This window comes from Balaenoptera musculus, chromosome 9 (genome assembly GCF_009873245.2).
Source record: "Balaenoptera musculus isolate JJ_BM4_2016_0621 chromosome 9, mBalMus1.pri.v3, whole genome shotgun sequence".
Lineage (NCBI taxonomy): Eukaryota > Metazoa > Chordata > Mammalia > Artiodactyla > Balaenopteridae > Balaenoptera > Balaenoptera musculus.
Window position 1 is genome coordinate 50,388,471 of NC_045793.1, and position 20,758 is coordinate 50,409,228.

The 20,758-nt window shown below is 37.0% G+C and overlaps 1 protein-coding gene across 2 annotated transcripts in view; it reads left to right on the plus strand.

Annotated features, from left to right (window-relative positions):
• Positions 1-20,758, plus strand: part of SKAP2 (src kinase associated phosphoprotein 2) — a 154,035-nt gene that overhangs the window by 130,549 nt on the left and 2,728 nt on the right. For both annotated transcript variants that reach the window (XM_036863893.1, XM_036863892.1), the window contains 3 exons: positions 577-654; positions 6,607-6,719; positions 20,592-20,693. In XM_036863893.1, the coding sequence (XP_036719788.1) occupies positions 577-654; positions 6,607-6,719; positions 20,592-20,684 (284 nt within the window). In that variant the 3' untranslated portion in view covers positions 20,685-20,693. The remainder of the gene's footprint in view (positions 1-576; positions 655-6,606; positions 6,720-20,591; positions 20,694-20,758) is intronic.

Genomic DNA, 20,758 nt, shown 5'->3' on the forward strand with positions numbered 1-20,758 from the left:
ACACATAGTAGTTCCTCAGTATAATTTGGGGGGAATTACCTTGAAGGGTGAGGATGCTTCTCGTATCTTCCTGTGATGATCAATTGAGAAAACATGAAGTATCTGATGCTCAGTAAATGACTTCTAGGTTAACTGTATTTTATATCACACATTTTCTCTTTGCTCTGCTGTTGTTTTAGGGACCATGATTTTATCTGTGGTACTCATGCCACAGTATAATGTGGTCAATCCGTATAATGCCGGGTGTCATCTTACTGCATTTTTAGGGCTTTTCTGGATTTAAGATTGTTCCAGATGAGTTTCTGTGAATATTTAAAACAAAATATGTGAAACGTTAGTACATACCTTAAATTTTATCAAGCCAACTGGTCAGGTTGCTATTTGGAAATAGCTAGAGGTTTCTTTGTTCAGCTTTAGATTATTGAAAAGGGGATGTGAATGTTGAGTGGTTTCATTCTTTGAAAAGGAATATTTATGTGTTACACACTTTTAGTTTTGCTCTTAAGATGGGGTGAGTACTGTGTCTTTCTCCCTGAGGAAAGCCTTCAGTGTCCCATTTATGTTGTTTATTTACAGAAGAGGAAGAGGATGGAGCTCCGGTGAAAGTGGAGGGGCAAAGGAAGATGAGTCAGGACAGTGTTCACCACACCACAGGTAATGAGTTGTGCAGCTTTCTGGGAAAGCTTATTTTGGTTTTGTTCACTTTCCTTTTCGTCACTTTCTTACTGCTCTAAGGATGTGTCCTCAGCTCCCCAAGGTTGGCTCCTTGGGTCTGGACCTCTTATGGCTGATAAGCTTCTTAGACCCATTTAGGATGCATGAAAACCACTTGAGAAGGATTTATAAAGTAAGCCAATTTATACAAGGTATTCCTTTCTGAATTACTTTGTAACAACTCAATTAGCTTTCATTTCTGCGCAAAGGAGATTTAGTTGCATAAATTAGCTTATCATCATTGAGGAAGTGTCACTGCTAAAGGACAGTTTATAGATACAACATGCAGTTGCTGTCAAACCTATAAGAATGTAATATAGACATCTGTGTATACTTTGTGCTTGAGCAGAACAGACTTCTGCCATTCAGAGACTAGCAGGGGACAACAAGTTGCCCCAGGGGACTGGCAATGTAGACATCTCTGAAAAGGTCAACTTGACACAGGCTCTGACAATCGACCCACAGCTCTGTCTTCTTTGATAAAAATCAGATAAACTTAAGACCGCTAATTGATCTGCAGCCTGTTTAAATGTTGGCCATGCATATCTTCATTGCATATGATTAACACAGAAAGCAAATGAATTGGGTAAGAAATGCCAGAGTCCAGTGACAGCAGCTTAAAAATGGGAAAAGGACAGTGGTGGCCTGGAAGGCTAGGAAGGATATCCCCCTTATCCCTTTCCACTTGGCACGTGGCCCCAGGTACTAATTATGACTAAGACTGGAAAAATAATTGCACGTGCTATGTACGGAATCACATGATAAAGGCAACTTTTCTTGCTTCTTGTTATTTCCAAATAGCAGGAGATAAACCGTATCTGTAGTGCAAGCATGAGGTTAGTTTTGATAAACCAGCAATTATTTTACACAGAAAGAAGAGAAGGACTGCCTTCTTATCAGGACTTTACACCTCTTCATAGCCACATGTCAGCTGGGGCAAGGTCTGCCACATCATCCCATGTCCTGCAAAGAGCTATAGTTGGGGGTCACCTCCCCTCTCTGATATGTCCATACATCACTCTTTCAAGCTGTCAGGTCAGGAAGTAGCCTTCCCGAGTCCTTCCTACTGTGGCATGTAGAAAGGAAACAGAGGCCTGATTTCCGGACCCGGACAGGAAAGCAGGAGCAGGTTGCTGCAAAAGGTTTGGGTTTGCTTTTTTCAGAAGGGAAGTGAGGAACAAGTCATTAGATGCGACTATAAACACCAAGGCTGAGCAAAGCCTTGAGGACGATGTTCACTGGCAGTTTTAAGTACATACGTTTTGTTATTATCATAAAGCTTCTGCCAAAAGCATGTCGTTTTCTTTTTTTTAAATTTCTGTGCAGGTATAGAAGGTGGACACATACAAATCTTCTTTCCACAAATATGAGTGTTTTGGCTTAAAATAATTGTGTTTTTCAAAAGCCCTTTTAAAGTAACTATCTCCCAAATTTTTGCCTTTGAGGGAAGGAAGAACAAATCAGTTTTTCCTCAAAGGAATGCAATAAGGAGATCTACCTTTTCATGCAATTGCTATAAAGCACTGCAATAATCCTTATCTTTAGTGACATGAAATTCTTTTCAAGCAACAGTTTTAATGCTTTTGCATAGCAGTGACCTTTGCTCTCCGCAGGCTGTCAAAGATGTAACATTAGAAGTTTGTTTGCTGTGCAGGGCAGTGAGTTGACAAGGGTATTACTATCTTGCTGAGCATCACATGATGTGAACTTCTAACCTTACTCAAGAATGTTATATTTTTCACATTGACTGATGTTACTAAAAAAAAAATTCTTTTTTCAGACTACTCTAATGTAAAATATGTAAGCAAAAACAAAATTGAGCATGTATTTCTTACAAGTTATTTCATGTTTAAGCTTATGTAGCTTGCATATATTTTTACATATAAAAAATAAAGAGTCCATTTGATTTTTTTGAACATTATACAATATGCTTAACTTTCTAAAATAGTTCTTACACCTATAACACTACCCAAGGAGAGATTCTCCATTATCTTATTATTGTGTTTTACCCATTGTCATCGTGTTTTAAAAATCTTTTCATTTTTGCAAAAGTAAATATCTCCAATGTTTAGCTTGTACTTTCATAACAATTCTGTTATTCTTGCTCAGTGATCTGTTTTTGCATGTTTAACTTACAAGAGCAAATACATTGTTTAAATCTTTCACAAGCCAGCTAATTTAGAATGTTATTTTCTTTCTTTCTTTGCCTTCTTTTTTAACCATATATGCTTCTTAGGACAAGAAACATAATGATATGATTTTTTTTTTGATAATTTTGAAAACATAGATCATGATGTGGATAGAATAGGAAAATTAATTCATACAATAAAGACAACTAAACCGATTTAATTTGTATTCAGAATGTAAGCTTATTGGTGGTTTATGACATTATGTTCCATCCCATTTTTTTTGTTGTTGTTTTTAAAAAACACATCTCACAGGGATTATTTTTTCAGCGTATAAGTGAACAGTGTTAACTTTTGTGAACCCACAGTGCTTCCAAGGATATCAATGCATAATTTTTTGTGTATGTTTAGACACACTTAAAATTTAGAAAAGTAAACCAGAGGAGCTTGCTGCTCTCTGAGGAACAAGATAATTCTTAATTTTTATGTCTGGAATTCATTTTAAGAATTTTGACATTACTTTCCGAAGGAGACTAAGGCTAATAAACATAGACTGCCAGGTTTTCTCCCCCGCTGTGATTCTTCTACATCAGGGGCCTCTAACCCCCGGGCACGGACGGGTACCGGTCCACAGCTTGTTAAGAAACGGGCCACACAGCAGGAGTTGAGCGGTGGGCGAGCGAGCCAAGCTTCATGTGCCGCTCCCCATCGCTCACATTACCGCCTGAACCATTCCCACGATCCCCCCCGCTCCACGCTCCACCACCCCCCGTCCGTGGAAAAATTGTCCTCCATGAAACCGGTCCCTGGTGCCAAAAAGGTTGGGGACCGCTGTTCTACATCATAACTAATATTGCATGCGGAAATAGAATAGTCAATTTGTGTGTACAGGTAGCCATGTGACATAAACAACTTACTGTTCTTTAACAGGGCTCACATATGGGACACAGGAATGAGGCTGGCCTTTGGGTAACATCATCATCGAGATTGCAGAAAGCACAGTAGAAAATGCATCTTGTTCCCAGGACTGCCAGATCGCTAGCTCTGTTGCCTTTTTACAGCAGTGAGATTTAATGAAATGCCCATGATGCACATCTAGGGAGAGATGCATCTTGCACACGGTGGGGGTCTCTCTTCCCCTCCTGTGCTCCTGTAACTCCCATTAGTGTTAATGGGAGTTTCACTAAGCGCATCGAGGGGAGGAGAGACCCCCAAAGTGGTAAGGATTATGTGTTAGAAATCACCATATACTTTTCTCTTCCTTCTTCCCTCTCCCCTGCGTTTGAAAGTCTACTGAATGAAAAACTATTGTGAGAGAATCTGAAAAAGGAAAGAGCAGGCAGCAGGCTGAACAGCTGCAGAACCCACTGGGACGCTCCAGCTAAGCCAGAACTTCTCTAGTTTTTAACCCAGGTTTTCTTTCTTCAGCCTTTTCGGATCAAGCCTAAGGCTGAGCAGCAGCATGGCGAACACACAGGAGCCTCGACTGGGGAAACCAGCTATTTAGATCCTTTTACCTCCTGGCCAGTGACTATGGGGGAGGGCCTTGCGTGTGAAATGATGTCATCCTCTCTTTGCTCTAATTCCTTGACTTTTAAACTGACACTGACGGACTGCATGGGGCACAACATTTGACCCAGTTAGCAGTTGATTTAATCTGACTAGAATGTTTCAACTTCTAAATCCCTATTTGTCTAAATAAGTGGTTTTTAAAGGAAATCAGTCACTTTATTATTAAGTAATTTTTTTCTTAAAAAATTTGACAGTGTTTGGAGAAATCTGTCCAGCCAGAGTGCCCTCTAGTGTCCATTCATAGAATTTCCATAATATATGCTTTGAGGGGAAAAATGTAATGAAGGGTGGCCACAAGCATTGTTAGTTCTTGGTTGGATTCCCAGGCTTTTGTACATCCCTGCTAGCTTCTGTGATGAGTGTTCAAATGCTAGAGCAGAAAAGTCAATAAGGTGTCTTTCTCTCTGTCTCCCTCCCTCCTTCTATCCCTCCTTTCCCACGTCCCCCTTCTTTCTTTGAGTTCTTAGAAAACAAGCGGAAAAACTTTAATAGGATTGTCCTTGTTTATTTTCTTAAAAGTATAATAGAAAAGTCGCGTCTTACTTCTGAAATAGTCAGACTCCATATTATTCAGATTTTCTTTTTGGCTTTAAAAAAATGTTTCAGATACTAAAGAGAATTTATTAAATTTCTAATAAACCTAACACTTTGGATAAATCACAAACTATGTGTAATAAGATGAACGCCCTCCTGACACGCTAATGTGACCGGTTGTGTTGGAATTGCCAAGGAGCCTGCTGTTTGAGAGCCATATAACAAAACTAAGATGACAACCCTCATCCAGCGTGTGTCTCCACAGTTACCCCCTCAGAATTCAAAGATGACATTCCAATGATGGAAGTTGTCAGCACGTGTATGTTCTGCCTGGTTAGTGAATACAGGGACATCTTATTGATATTGCTTGCATTCTTTTTGCATTAACTCATCAAAACTCAATTATCATGAAATTAAAAACAGGAAACAGTTCTCAGTGTAACAAAAGCAGCCAGTGTATTTAACTCTGTGCTGTGTTTCAGGCGACCCACGTTGTATAAGTGACAAAGCATTTATTATCCGGTTTATTGTGGTATTATAGAGCGGAGAGCGCTAAATAATCAATCAGTTAATGGTCTGTATGGCAGTTTGAACACATCACATCCATTGTGCTTATGCTGTTAGAAGGATGAGCTGATAACTCCAGTGTATGTTGCATGATTATTCAGAGCCTAATGTCCGAAACTAGCGCTGACAGAGATCTTGGAAAATGCAGCTTTAGCACTGGCATTTTCAAAGTTGCTAAAATATTTTAGAAATAACTTTGAGAGGCTTTGGGTACAAAAGTCCCTAAAGATAAGAGCTGGAATTATCCTTTAGATTACTTTCATTTTATTCTCTTCCTTTCATTTTATTCTCTTCCTTTAACTAGCTTTATGTTTTGAAAAAGTTTAAATTTAGGGACTTCCCTGGCGGTCCAGGGGTTAAGACTTCTCCTTACAATGCAGGGGTTGCAGGTTCGGTCCCTGGTCCGGGGAGCTAAGATCCCACATGCCTCGTGGCCAGAAAAACAAAACATAAAAAAAGCAGAAGCAATATTGTAACAAACTCAATAAAGACTTTAAAAATGGTCCATATCAAAAAAAACCCAATATATATATATATATATATATGCCATTGAGGCATTTTTTTTTTTAAGTTTAAATTTCAAAAAGTTTTTTTGTTACCTCGTTTGGTTATATTTGTACCTTAGCTCCTTTATTATTATTATTTTTATGATGTGTCCTAAATTCTGTACGGTGCTTATTTCACAGCGTGTTTATCACATCTCATGGATATTGCTCATTATACAGGGAGGCTGACTCATCTTCAAAACATGTTGCAAGTGGGCTTAGGTTTGTTATAGAAAATAAGTGGGAAGTAACTTAGGTGCTGGTTTGAAGAAACATGTTGCAATTACAAGTTTTAGGTAAAAACAAGAAAAGGAGACAGGAAAGGAAGGACATTCAAAATTAGATCTTTTTGAAAGTGGTCCTTAATTAGATGAGAAGGAGAAGTAGGATTCTTGTGTGGATGTTTTAAGTGTTCTTTGAATGAGGACAGAATTTTTTTAGACTCTTTTGGTGGTTTGGAGTGGCCCTTTAATTGCTATTTGTTCATTTTTAAGTGAGGGCCCATTACATGAAAACTCTAACTCTTGTTTTCTCTTTCTTCTTCCTAGGAGATAAAAGCACCGATTATGCTAATTTTTACCAGGGTTTGTGGGACTGCACAGGAGCTCTTTCTGATGAATTGTCATTTAAACGTGGTGATGTGATTTACATTCTTAGCAAGGTAAGCAGATACCCCAAAATGACAACTGTAAAGCATGAATACAAAGCTGGATTTTTATGCATTTGGATCTACAACACTAGGGGAAAAATGCCAATTGGAATTCTTCTAGGTCCTTGTTAACAATTGGGAGTTCACAATAATTATTTTGTCAAGTGAAATATAATCAAATTTTAAACACAATCAGATAACAGGATTCAACTTAACAGTGTGTTTACCTATCACTTCAGCCTTTGGCTCACATCCACACACTGCCTTCTCCAGAAACAATATACTTATGTGAAAGTTAACATTGTAAGGTATTAGGTTATTTATTATGTTTTTCTTTCCTCTTCCTTTTTATTCTTCTGTGTGCTTATTCTGATTTTGTCTGCCATTCACTACTGGTAACACTGTGTTTATAGAACAAGTTTTTCATCTTTATGTAAATACATTGGGTGTTCCGACAATTTAAAAGCAATACTTTTCTATTCAGACAGGTTTAGGTAATTTTTTTTAAGTTTAACATAATTGTATTTGTAAACATAATAGCAAAGTATATTGCTATGAACTCATCCTTATATATACAAAATCATTGTTTCTGCCTCTTAAGATACTGGATTATTCAAAATGCTTCTGGCCTTAGATCTAAAAGTCAAGATTCTTAATTGATTATACTTTTAATGACATGCATGAGCTCCTTTAACTTTCATATTTTAACTTTGCCTACTGTAATATGGGGGTTAAAAAATATCTCCCTCAGTCTACTTCATGAGGCCACATTAGAAACAAATGATATATGGAGACTATTTAAATATAAGTAAAGAAATGTTACATAAATCATAAGTCTAGGAGTTTAATGTGCTTTGTTGATTAGAGAAATATTTTGGAAAGATTATGACTTATTCAGAAAGATAATGTGACTTATTAGATACAGAAGAGAATTTGGAAATAATGTCACTTATTGAATTTAAACACTAGTTGACTGGTGCATAAAATCATATACAGAGAATCATAGAACACTTGAGTGAGAGATCTTAGGGCTCATCTATCTATCCTTGGTTTTACAAATAAGGGAATTTGGGTCAAGAAAGTGCCAGAGCCAGTACTTAACAAGGTGTTTTGACTCCCAGATCAGAGCTTTCTGCTCTATTTTTTTCTTATGCCTGTATCTATCTTCCTTCCTTTTTCCCTCTCTTCTTCCCCCCTCCCCCTTCTTTCCTTACTTGTATTTAATTTGTAACTGTCGTAAAGTGCCTAAAATGTGCAAGGGCCCATTCTAGGCACCAGGAATCCAAAAAAAAAAAAAAAAAGAGATATAAGCCCTTGTAGATTATTGGAGGAAAATAGTAAGTAAATACAGCCAACTGTGATCATTGCTGGTTGAGGTGCCCAAATAAGACTTGTCCCTTATTTCTCTCAGTCCTCTGCTTGCTAGTGTATTTTTTTTTTTTTTTTTTAGAAAGATGCTTTCAGTTCTTGGAAGCTATAGATAGCCATATCACAACTCTTGGATTAAGCCTGTTACAGAGCATTCAATAGTCCTGTGTTAAAATGACAGCTTTTTGAGTCAGTTACTTAATATAGAAAGCAAACTGATTAGTTTCAGTTCTCGAAGAGAAACTTTCTTGGAATCATTCCTCAAATTTACTTAGCTCACAGTTTCTTTCACCAATTTAGCTGCATAAAATTAAATTGTGTGTAAAATTGCATATAAAATTAAAAGGTTGATTAGCTTCCACTTGGAACTTCAGACTATAGGGATAAATGGCATGTAGCCAGTATGTTTGTATGGTAACATATGAAACTTACAAAGCCCATGTGGGTTTGTTCTTGAAGCCTTCTTTATGAATCAAGTTGTCTTTGTTTTTGTTTTTGTTTTTTTCAAGTTGTCTTTGTTGCTGAAAGCCTCAGAGTACCAGCCTCTGGGATAGGCTGTGGCGCAAGCAGTGTTCCCATAGGCTTGTCTTATTTCTGCCATTGCCTCAGAAAATCATTTTCTGTGAATATGAAATTGAAAGTACAATCATAGGTGTGTATCATATTTCTAGGATTCTGGGGGAAGTCATTCCTTTTCTCCCAAACCTGTTTTGTGATGATTGTAATTTTATATGTGAAGCCTGTCATAGAGCTGAGGGTGGAAGTCCACCTCATAGGAAGAATATACTCCTATCTAAAATTTCTAAAGGCTGTTATTTGGGTATGGGCTGCCCGAAAATGCTTCCTTTATCAACCTTTCACAAGGTTTAAATTTCCACCGGCAGCATTTCATGAGAGGCCTTCTAGAGATGGGCATTTTATCTGGAGCTCATTTTGGTTTTTGAAAGAAGAGACAAGGCTTTGTTAGCACATTATCACCATTGGCTGGATGAGTAAATACCCATATTTACCCAGCTGCGGACCTAGTGGAATCAACCAGGTTGATCTTAGTGAGGGTGAAAGAAGGACAGTTAGTTTTCTCTTGATGGAATTTGGACAAATTCTGGGCCGTTGATGAGCATCTTGGCTATTTGTTGTCAGGTTGCTTTGGGGTTCAGGATATATTTGTGAAGACTCTTACTTCCCCACTTGGCTTTGGGTGAGTTCAGATAGGAACCTCTGGTGATTCTCTAATTTTACATTTGCTTGGTCTTCCAGTTTTTATAAAAATTTTGGCAAACATAGACCATAAGTTAATATCATAAATTTATTTAATATGTGAATGATGACAGCAGTTTGAATGCTGAGTATCATTATAAATTCAGAACTCAAGGCCTTTAGAAGAAGAGAGCAAAGAATTGCTCAAAAGGACTTGTTTCTAGATCAAGGTAGAGCTGATGCTATGTATTGATTGTTTTTTTTTAAGTGCAATAAATATAGAAATCACTAACATTGTTTGTTTTTTTTTAAGTGCAATAAATATAGAAATCACTAACATTGTTATATGCCTAGAAATTTGTTTAATCTTTCTCAGAGTTATATTTAGATTTCATGGTGATGGAATGAAAATTTACTGTTTAAATTTATTTTTTACACCATCTAGTGGCTCAGAATGAGTGGTGCAGGTAATTGCAGCTAATGTGCACAATCAAAATGATGTCATAAATCCAACTTTAAATTTAGCTATGGGTTATTACTTTCCTATCTCATGTCAATGAAGTATAAGCATTAATCATGAAAATTCTTTTCATCATTCTGAATTAAATGTAAAAATTGTATACTTAAGGAAAAATGCATTTTAAGGAGTCTAACAGTATTTATAGAGACATAAAAAATGTGTACTTAGTAAAAAAAAATTAGTGCCACAACTTTTCTAATAAAAAATGCCATTTAAAAGATTTCAAAGAAACACAACTTGCTTTTTATAATTAACTGATCTATAGTTTGCAGTATTTAATTATTGATTTGACTTACCTTCTAGAAGCTTGTTAGTTCTGAAAGTAATCTTTTAAAAAAAGGCAACGCAAGATAGTTTAAGAAGAGATACATTCTTTTCAATATAAATAAACCTTTAGATAAATCAAGAAATAAAATGGCATGTACTATAATAAAGAATATTTTAATTTTGTAAATACAATGACAAAAAGATTTAGCTAGTTTGATGATTAGGCTCTCTGTATTAAAATTCACTGTAGAAATATAGTTTGATTTTAAAATTCAGTCTTTTTTTTCTATTTTTGCAAGGAAGCCTTGATGGGGTGTCAGCTGTGCTCAGTCTGCCTGGGGGTGATTTATTTATTTTAAGCCTCTTTTGAGTTATACAAATCTTAGCTTTTCTTTCTTTCTTTACTTGTTTCTTTTTTTTCCTTTTTTTTAGTGAAAATCAAATATTACAATAAAGAAGGAAGAGAAGGCAGATACCCTGCCCTTCCCCTTCCCTTTTTTAACATTTTCCAATAAGCAGCTGCCATGTGACCCCTGGCTGAGCTAGCCCCTCCTTCAAAGTGTCTGGCATTTTCTTAGTTTTAACCTTTGAACCTTACTAATAATAAATCTAAATACTACTTGCCTAAAAATGCAAGCCTGTAACTTTTTGCTTACAGGTCTTTTCATATAACATTGCTGCCTTACTAATAATAAATCTAAATACTACTTGCCTAAAAATGCAAGCCTGTAACTTTTTGCTTACAGGTCTTTTCATATAACATTGCTGCTGTTTTTTTATGTGTTAAAACATTTTATATACTTCAGTAGTTCAGTGGAGATTTAGAAATTCCCCCCCCCCCCCCACCGATGGAAGATATTTATAGGGGAATATATTTATAGGGATGGATGAAAGTGAAATATGTGATTTTTTTTTTTTTTTAAGCAAGGTACAATTACTTTTTTTTTTTTTTTTTTAATTTACTTTTGGCTGCGTTGGGTCTTCGTTGCCGCACAGGGACTTTCTCTAGTTGTGGAGAGCAGGGGCAACTCTTCCTTGTGGTGTGCGGGCTTCTCACTGCGGTGGCTTCTCTTGTGGCGGAGCACAGGCTCCAGACGCGCAGGCTCAGTAGTTGCAGTGCACGGGCTTAGTTGCTCCGCGGCACGTGGGATCTTCCCGGACCAGGGCTCGAACCCGAGTCCCCTGCATTGGCAGGCGGATTCTTAACCACTGTGCCACCAGGGAAGTCTCCAGGAATATATGATTTTTATGACAGCTGCCTTGTTAGTGAAGTTATTCTGAAACACAAGGCCTACTTTCAGATTTCTTTGATGGGGGAAATTCATATTTGAGATTGCAAATCTTTTATTTTAATTAATTAATTTATTTTTTAGGAATCAGGTTGTTTAAAATCATGCTAAATTCTTCTACTGGTTTGCATTTCAATTTTATTACCACCTTAAACATGGACATAATATCATAGTTAATAGTATTGTCCTAGAACCGTGTTTATGGAGTTTTATAATTTTCATGGCAGGATCCAGGTTATATAGCTACAGGCATATTATAGTCCCGCATAGCTCTTTGGCTATTTTATTCTATTTGCTAGTCTGGATTTACATTGTCTATTAGTTTATCTTTCAATCTGTACTCACCAGTAAATCGCTAACCACATTCCTATTCTTACTTTTAAGGCAATAAATTATTTTTAGAGGCTTAATGACAGAAGAGCTATGCTTCAGCAGGAAAGAGGCATGCTGCTTGTCTGCTATTAACAGAAAAGTAAGAGAGTTAAGAATCCTGGAATATTTCATCTAGTCTAGGACACATGTGACTTGGGCTTTGCAGCTTTTTGAGACATTTTTTATTAAGTCAAAAACAGGAAATGTGGGTTGACAGTGTTCACTAATATACAGTAAAAGGGCATTTTTTTAGCGTGTGTTGTTTGGAGTTTCAAGCATTGCTTCCCTTTGTAGCTGTGACTTTTTCCAGTGCTTGGTGAAATGTAACTGTCACTGATCATTTGCTTCTCATTGTGAAAATGTAAAGATTCTGTTACTAAGGCTTTTTTGGCTTCAGACTTATCAGAAAAACAAATAAAATGAAAGTCTTGCTGAGCTCTACTGGCAGAGGGAAATAAAGAGTTCCTTTTTAGCTCTCTTAGTTTTTCCTTTGTGACCATCTGACCCCATGTGCCACATATAGCAAAACCACCTGCTGAAGAGTAACCAGGATACCTCAATATAGGACATACCTTGATGATACTAAGCTAGTTCCCTAAATGTTATCACATCATGTAGTCTTTTGGGAAGGAGGAGGAGTGTTTGTACTTGCCACTGCGGTTGTTTGGGTCTGATGGCATTTAGTTTCTATGCTAAATGCCCACGGTGAAGCATAGTGGGCAGACCTATGCTATGCTTATAACCTCTCCCTGGTGGTGATAAGCAGTGTATGGAAACAGCACTACGTCAGAAGATGTTCTCATTCCACTCATGGGACTCCTCTTGTTACCTATTTGCAAAAACCATGCTCTAGTACTTCCCGATTTTCTCTTACATAAAATGGAGGGAGCATTCCAGGAAAATGTTGACAGATGAAAGGGGAAGGTGCCTGCAGGAGACAGGCTGTCAGCCTGAGCCCCTGCAGTGGCTTGAGAAGTAAAGGAGAAACCAGAAGGCAGTGTCAGAGAGGCAAGTTACACAGAGGGGGCAGTGGAGGGGCTGCTATGGCTGCAGAGCCTACACGGTTTAATTCTGCATGGAGTAAGCAAAGGTTTTCCAGGAGCAAACCAAAACAACCTTAAAGAAAAGAGCACCATGTTGGTAAGTAAAAAAAAAAATCTTAAATTGAAAAATCCATGATTTCTTAATGCCCTTCTGCTCTCCCCCCACCCCCCCAAAAAATCAAGAGCTCCCTCAATGTATATATGGCACATTCTCACTCTTTTGAGATGTCTCCTTTCTTATCCCTTTAAAGATCAGATTCCCTTATGGAACAGCCCGTAATAATCAGGTTGCCTTATAGTGCACTCCAAAATGCTCTGTTTTTTTGTTGCCCTGGTATTTTGCTACACCAGTTAGTGGGAAGGCAGAGGGAGGGGATGAAAAAGTATTTATTGCATACCTACAGTATCCTGTTCTAGGTACTCAATGTGCTTTCATTCCTCTGATTCTTAAGGTAACCCTACAAAGGATATGGTACTATCAATATAATTTTGCAGGTAAGAAAACTGATGCTCAGTAAGCTTATTATGTAAATCACCTGAGGATACCAGCTAGGAAGTACCTTCTCCTGGAATCAACGCAGATCTGACCCTAAAGGCTTTTCTCTTTCCATTTTGCTATACCTAAGTGGGCCATGACCAGGATTATTTGTTTCCCTCTCTCAATTCCTTGAGGTAGACACTGTGTCTTAAGTATTTTTGAATCCCCAATATCTAACATTATGGCAGATAGATGTTTAATATATGTTTATGAAAATATAGTTACAAATAGGAAATAATTGGGACTTCCCTGGTGGCGCAGTGGTAGAAGCCGCCTGCCAATGCAGGGGACACGGGTTCGAGCCCCGGTCCGGGAAGATCCCACATGCCGTGGAGCAACTAATCCCGTGCGCCACAGCTACTGAGCCTGCGCTTTAGAGCCCATGTGCCACAGCTACTGAGCCTGCGCTCTAGAGCCTGCAAGCCACAAGTACTGAGCCTGCGTGCTGCAACTACTGAAGCCCGCGAGCCTAGAACCCATGCTCCGCAGCAACCAGAGAAAGCCTGTGCGCAGTAAGGAAGACCCAACACAGCCAAAAATTAAATAAATAAATAAATAAATAAATAAATAAAAAGGAAATAATCCTGAACTTCTTAAAGGAATTTAGAATGGTAGAATCATAGAGGTTGGGGAACCTTAGTGCTAGCTCTTCACTTTATAGGTGAGAAGATCTTGAGGCTCCACATAATTGGGGAAAAATAAATAAAAGGCTAATGGAAAAAAGGACTGCCTCTGGAGACCTTAAAAGACAATGGAGTTTCTGCACTTGAACTTCCTGAGCTTCTTGGCAGCCAGACTGAAAAAGGGAGAGACAAGGAGCTAATAATTCTTTTTAATCATAAAGGAGGAAGCTTGGCTTTTCCCAGCACTGGCTACTTAAAAAAAAAAAAAAAAAATCTCACGTGAATTTCTAGAATCTTCGCTGATTATCTGACCTCAACAACTTTATATAATAAGAACAGTGGCAGATATTACCCTCAACAACAAAATATTTATAGTACCTATAACAAGAGATTTCATATAGGTAATTCTGTGAGGGTCCAAATGTATAATAATTAGACTTACTGATTTATGTTAAGTACGTAACTAGATTATTGTGGAGTCTCAAAGAGTGATATAAATGTAAAAAAAAAAAAAAAATCACCCCTAAGAACTTGGGGATTGCCCAAGGTCACATACCTAGTTAGTAACAAGCTGGAGACTCTCAGTCTTCTGAGAAAATAATCACAAGAATAAGAAGCAGCAGCTGAAAAACTAGCAGATTTTCCCCTAGACCTGCCACACTGTTTCTGCCTTTGCAGGGTTCTGTCTTAACCTCTTCCATACTTACAGTAAATTCAACTGAAGCCATTTCTTCGAAGAACTAGAATTATTTGGTCCCAGTTCTTCAGGGGACAGGTATCTTTCTTTCTGCAAGTGGAATTTAGGCTCTTTAGACAAGGTATGCTATACAGCACATTGGAAAATGTGATGGGCAACAGCCAGCCATGAGTAGGAGCGACATACTTCATATTGTGAAGCTAAACATACTTGAGAACAAATGTTTGTTTAGTCATCACTAAAATTCTTCAAGTATGTCCAACATACACATAGAAAATATATTCCTATTGGAAATTACCCTTCTTAAGAAAACATTTAGGAGGGTCATCTGGTGCATCATCCAAAATGAAGAAAAAGTATGTTTGTTTCATCATGAAGTACATATTTATTGAACATCTTTTACACATCCTGGAGTGTGGGGCATACAGTTTGAGTGTAAGACATTGCCATGATCTCAGTGAGTTTCTACTTTATTTTAGTTGAACGGACAAAACTAAAGTACAAAAACTCCACAGAGGAATAAACACTCAGCTTGAAATGGGAGATGTAAGTATGGATTAGATAATTCAGAGAAAAATTCATGAAAGCTGGGTAACCTGAGTCGAGTCTTAGTTACTAGATAGGCTTTGGATGAGGGACGGGAGATACCTCTTGGGGAAGGAGTGCCACATACAGAGGCAGGAATGAGTGCAGCACAGAAGGTTGGGCTGTGGGACCAGAGCAGTGAGAGGAGTTTGTAGTTAAAGCATTGGGGGGCTAGTATACATTCCTGAGCAGCCGAGTAAACTGACAAAGGCCGTTTCCAGGAAGTACAGAGAGGCAGAGTGGATGATGCAATAATCCAGGGTGAGGTGATGAAGGTCTGAACTAGAACAGTTAACAGTCATGTATTGGTTGGTGAAATACACTGAGTACCAAAGCCACCCACTACTGAGCATGATTTGATCTTTCTTTGCCTAACAATATCTAAGAATCATCAGTCTGCATATCAGTTTTTACTTTATGCCATTGTAAATGTTGACTGGGTAGAAGTTTGAATTAAATGTGTCTTGACTCTGGAATATAAACTAAAATTTGTTACAGGAATTAAGTTCTTACTATCACCTTCCTTGCTTGTCTTTTGTCTCTCTTGCTTTAAAAATGGAGTGCACAGTGCACAGAGGAAAAAAATAGTAATTCTTTCAATTAGAGTAACTCAAAGTCACACTTGCACAGTAAATTATAAAGTAGTGAGGTTGATTTCCATGAGCTGCTAAGAGACTTAGGGTGGTAAAGCAGGTTCGTGATGGTGGTATTCAAACATCAGGGAGGATCTTAGAAATTGTTAGTGTCCATTTCCTCATTTAAGGAATGAGTTAGGAGACTAAGATTCAAGCAGTTAAAGTGTAGATAATAATAGTAAAAAAACGAAGTTGTCAAGTACCTGTTGTGCATTTTAAGACAACTTTTGAAATGATGGATGTATAAGAAACGATTCTTACAAAGTTTCTAATTGGAGATAGTAAAAAGGAAGAGATTGAAGAGGTAGCCTTGAAGAAAGTATTTCCATATTTTAAATAGTTATCTGGTTTTCATGCTACTACAATGTTTATGAACAATTTGAAAAATTGAAAATATCACAGTGAATAGTTGGAAAACAATGGTGAAGTCCACTGGTTCTGAAACTCAATGTAGTTTATATTTTGTGAATAAAATTACCTTTATTTCTGCACAAGGCTGGTATGTTTTGAAGCACAGATATACGTTTGGAGAAAGGAATATAGTCTTTTAACCTTTCTAACACCTGTTGCTTTCAAACAGATTGGTAACTACTTTCTGAAAGGGGTGGTACATCACAAAATCTTACTAATGTTTCAAGTTTCTGTTAAGGCAGCATTCTTTTACCATATGGTTTGTAGAAAGTGGATTAACATACTTGAGAAATGAGAATCGTGGTGAAAAGGATTTAAGTAAATGTTGGCATCTTCTTTAAGTGTAAAATAATACACTGGCAGAGAGAGGAGATTTAGTTAGTAAGTAAACATGGACATATGTTTGCTATTGTGTTGGATTAAGTCTCTGTTTCACTTTATCAAAACTAGTCCTTTTTCTACTGCCTTTTTACATAATCACTTTAATTTATTGCTTAATAATGATTGAGGCCTAAAATTTTAACTATAAAATAAAACAAAAACTATTTTAATGATATAAAAATTGAAAACAGAGGAGTTAGATCACAACTGTTCAGTGCTGCTTTATGATTATTTTCTCAAATTATTGGGCAAGTTCAGCTTTCTTGCTTCTTTGACTGCCACATTACATTTTGCCTTGAAGCCATCCATTTTGCAGATATTAAATTTCTTTTGAGTACTATTTTTATACACTAAGCATCACTACACCTCTGGATCTTGATAGCATTACTACGGGAGGAGAAAGAAGCTTTGTGTTAGTAATTACCTAACATTGTCAGAAGCTGACTGCAGGCCTCTTTCTAGTGATAACAGAATAACTGCATAATGTAGCTTTATAGCACATGATTAATAGAAAATAATTACACGTCCTACAAAGGGATGCAATATTTCTTATAAATTGACTAGAATGGTTTCCTGTAGATTAAAGGACTCTTCATTATTTTATCAGTCCTCCTGAAGTACAGTCACTTGCCTATGTTAGCATTTCAGTTGATATTAAGAGCCGAGTAGGGTGAAGAATACCAGATGGCAGACCTTCTTGTACCTGAGATCTCGTGTGCCATCAGGATGACATGATGCTTCCTAACCTTTCAGAGATTTCGATGGCAGCCTGGTATGACTTTTGTCTCTTTATTTTTTGTTTGTTAACAAGATGAGGTGTGAGGGTTGTTTTTTTTTTTAATGACCCACCCGTGACTTTTAGACCAATACTACAGTTAGTATGTGGACAGCGAGACAACATTGTATGGATTGCATTCTTTTCCACTGTAAGTAATATATCATTCATAATCAACATTTGTTTGGGGGCAGCAAACAGGGAAGGCAAAGGAAGGCAGATTTTCTTCCTCCAAAGGAAAGCGTGTATGCTATTGAATCTTCAGGCTGGAGTTTAGAATACCGTACTCCAAGATGCATCTTCATTCCAATTTATAGGCTGCCAATGGTTTAATTGGGATTCATGTTGCTCAGGAGGCTCATACGGAGGATAGTAATGATAAAAGTAAAAGCTTCTGTGTTTGCAGTCTGCTGACATACTCTAATGGCTGCAGTGTAAATCCATAAATTTGCCTACTAGATTTTTACCTCACTATGTTTTATCTTACCTCTTAATTCCACACAGGAGTGCTATATGGAATTCTTTACAAATGTAAAGTAATAAACATTCTGGTTTTTAATTTTTACTCTTTTCTGATTTAAACCTGTTATATTTTAGAGTACTTTTATGAGGTGTGTATTTCATATGCCTTTCAATTATTTTAAATTAATTTAGTGAAACATTTAAGATTATTTTAGCCTAAAACTTAATTTTTTCCTAGAATGTGACTTTTAAGGGATTTGTTTACAGCTGAATAAACTCCTCTGCTGTTTATTACTGTACTTTCTGTTTAATGAATCTTCTCAGTTGCCGTCATGCAAAATTCTCTCATGTGTGAAGTATGTCATTGGTCCTTTGTTGAAGTGATTTGTTGGAAATCAATTTCTTATATTTGGATATGAATGAGCTTTTTGAGAACAATAATATGCCCTTAATTTAGAGTGTAGGTTATAATTTCAAAACAGAATATTATAAAGTAATATGAACTTTCTGGTTTGTAACTTGAATCTAAACATTGAAACCCAAAAAGAAAAAAAAAAACAGAAAAACAAAACATTGAAACCCAGATTGCAGGCTCTTCTCTGAAAGCAGGTTTGGGTCATAATGTGCCCTCTCACTAAATGTATTCTGTTTTTCTAGCCTTTGGGGGCCTAGTTCCTTTACTCTTTCCAAATAATCAGCTGAAAAAAATCTTAGATGGGATTGGATAAGAGCTTTGACACTTAGACTTACTTTGTTAACTATCCATTTTGAAATCTTACACTGTGGGTGGGCCTTTGGCCTCTGCAAGGTGAAATACATTTGTTTTGTTAAGCATTAGGCTCTAATTGTATTCATGGCCTTAAAAAATTGAAAAGGGCAGTTTTATTAGGTACCTATTAGGATATAATGGTTACTAATCATAGCTTTCAGTAAGTTGGTATTTTCTTCTGACAAATATATTCTACATAGATTATAGTCATCTTCACTGAGTTCTGGGCATCAGACTATTTTCGTTGCTTAGAGAATTTTGTCCACTAAGTTCACACTATCAGGAAACTTTTAAAATCTTGAGTCTACTGCCTCATAAACCAGAGCTGTGCCCTCATTAGAATCAGGCCTTTCTCCACCACCCCTGTTTTCCTTCCATCTTATTCTTACGAAAAACTTAATTCTGATACATCCCATTGTTTAAAAAAGTATTTATAGATTTTAATCTTGTAATCTCTCTATTGATAGACTACATATCAATACACACCTGGGAATGTTGCTACATTTGTATGGAAAAATTGTATGATTTTCCTTTCTGATGGTCAATAGCATGGTTAGTCATCAATACAAATGTTAAATCTGTACTGGTATTAACATTCCCTCCCCACATGTAACTCGATATGCATATGCACATTTATCTGTGCCTCAGATGTTGGAAATCATAGCCTATTGAATTACTTTGGGGATTGATTTTAAAAATTTATCTTATATGAAAAATTAAATTTGGGTCCTACAGTGCTTTTTCAGAGTATTGCTTTTGGGAGATATTATTCTTGAAACTTGTAATTCATTTTACTTTGTTTGTATCTCACTAAACATAAATAAATTTGAGATAAAAATACATTAGGCAATCTGGCAGACAAATGAGACCGGGTACAGTGTTCACTATGCCTAGAGCAGTGGTGTGTCTGTCAGTGGAGCAAAGGGAAGAAAAGGAGGCACAGGATTAGCTCACACTGCAAAATAAACGCAAAAGTGACTCATCAATCAGTCTTTTTTTACAGATAGATTAATATTTTGCCTTTATAATTTGAGATACTTTTATTTCCTATTGGTCTTCCCCCGTAAGGGTGAATCTAATACCACCTTTAAATTCCTTCCATTCATCCTTTACCTAATGTAGTTTGTGATCAATCAGAGGAACAATAAATGCCTTTGGGAAGCTTTTGAAGAGGAGCCCTTTTGTGAATTATTTTGGAAAGCCAGTTGGGGAAGCATTATTAGTGTTTCCTTATTCTCTAATTTATCTGTTTAAAACGTCTATACTCATTTTTAGATTTTCCTAAGAAGGGGCATACCTCTACATTCTAAATCATTTTCGGTCATGTGAGTTTAACTAGGAATTAAGTAGTTTATTGTGAAAAAAAAAAAAAAGTCTATCCTTGCTAGATGATAAGCTCCTTGAAGGCAGAGATAGTATCCTAAAGAGCCTGCTTATGACCTCGGAGCCTCTAACACTGGTGTTTGCATATTAAAAGGTGTCCCCCAGGCTGTGTGTGTGTGTGTGTGTGTGTGTGTGTGTGTGTGTGTGTGTGTGTGTGTGTGTGTGTGTGTGTGTGTGTGTGTGTGTGTGTGTGTGTGTGTGTGTGTGTGTGTGTGTGTGTGTGTGTGTGTGTGTGTGTGTAAGAGAGAGAGATGGGAGAGAGAGAAGGGAAAGGGGCCCAGAGAGCGGACTTCCTTATGTAGTTTCATTTGCTAGGTTTCTATCCTAAGTGACTGTTTCTGTGTTCTACACTGTGAAATAAACAGGCTTTGTCTTATACATTAATTTAAATCTTTGCCTAACAGCATTTTTAAAGTGTTCAGAATCAAAAAATGATTAAAATGTTTCAATTTGCAGCTCAAGCTCTTATAACTTTATAAAAAGAAATAACATTTCTAAGAAGTTACATACAAGCAACATAGTACTTACACCCAGTCTGAAGGTTAATATTGCATATTGTTTTCAATTAGGAATACAATAGATATGGCTGGTGGGTAGGAGAAATGAAGGGAGCCATTGGCTTGGTGCCGAAAGCCTACATAATGGAGATGTATGATATTTGAGAGTCCTGGGTAAGTACATTTTAATCCAATATTCTGTAATAGCTCATATGTTCTCTTGGTCTCTGCGTTATGAG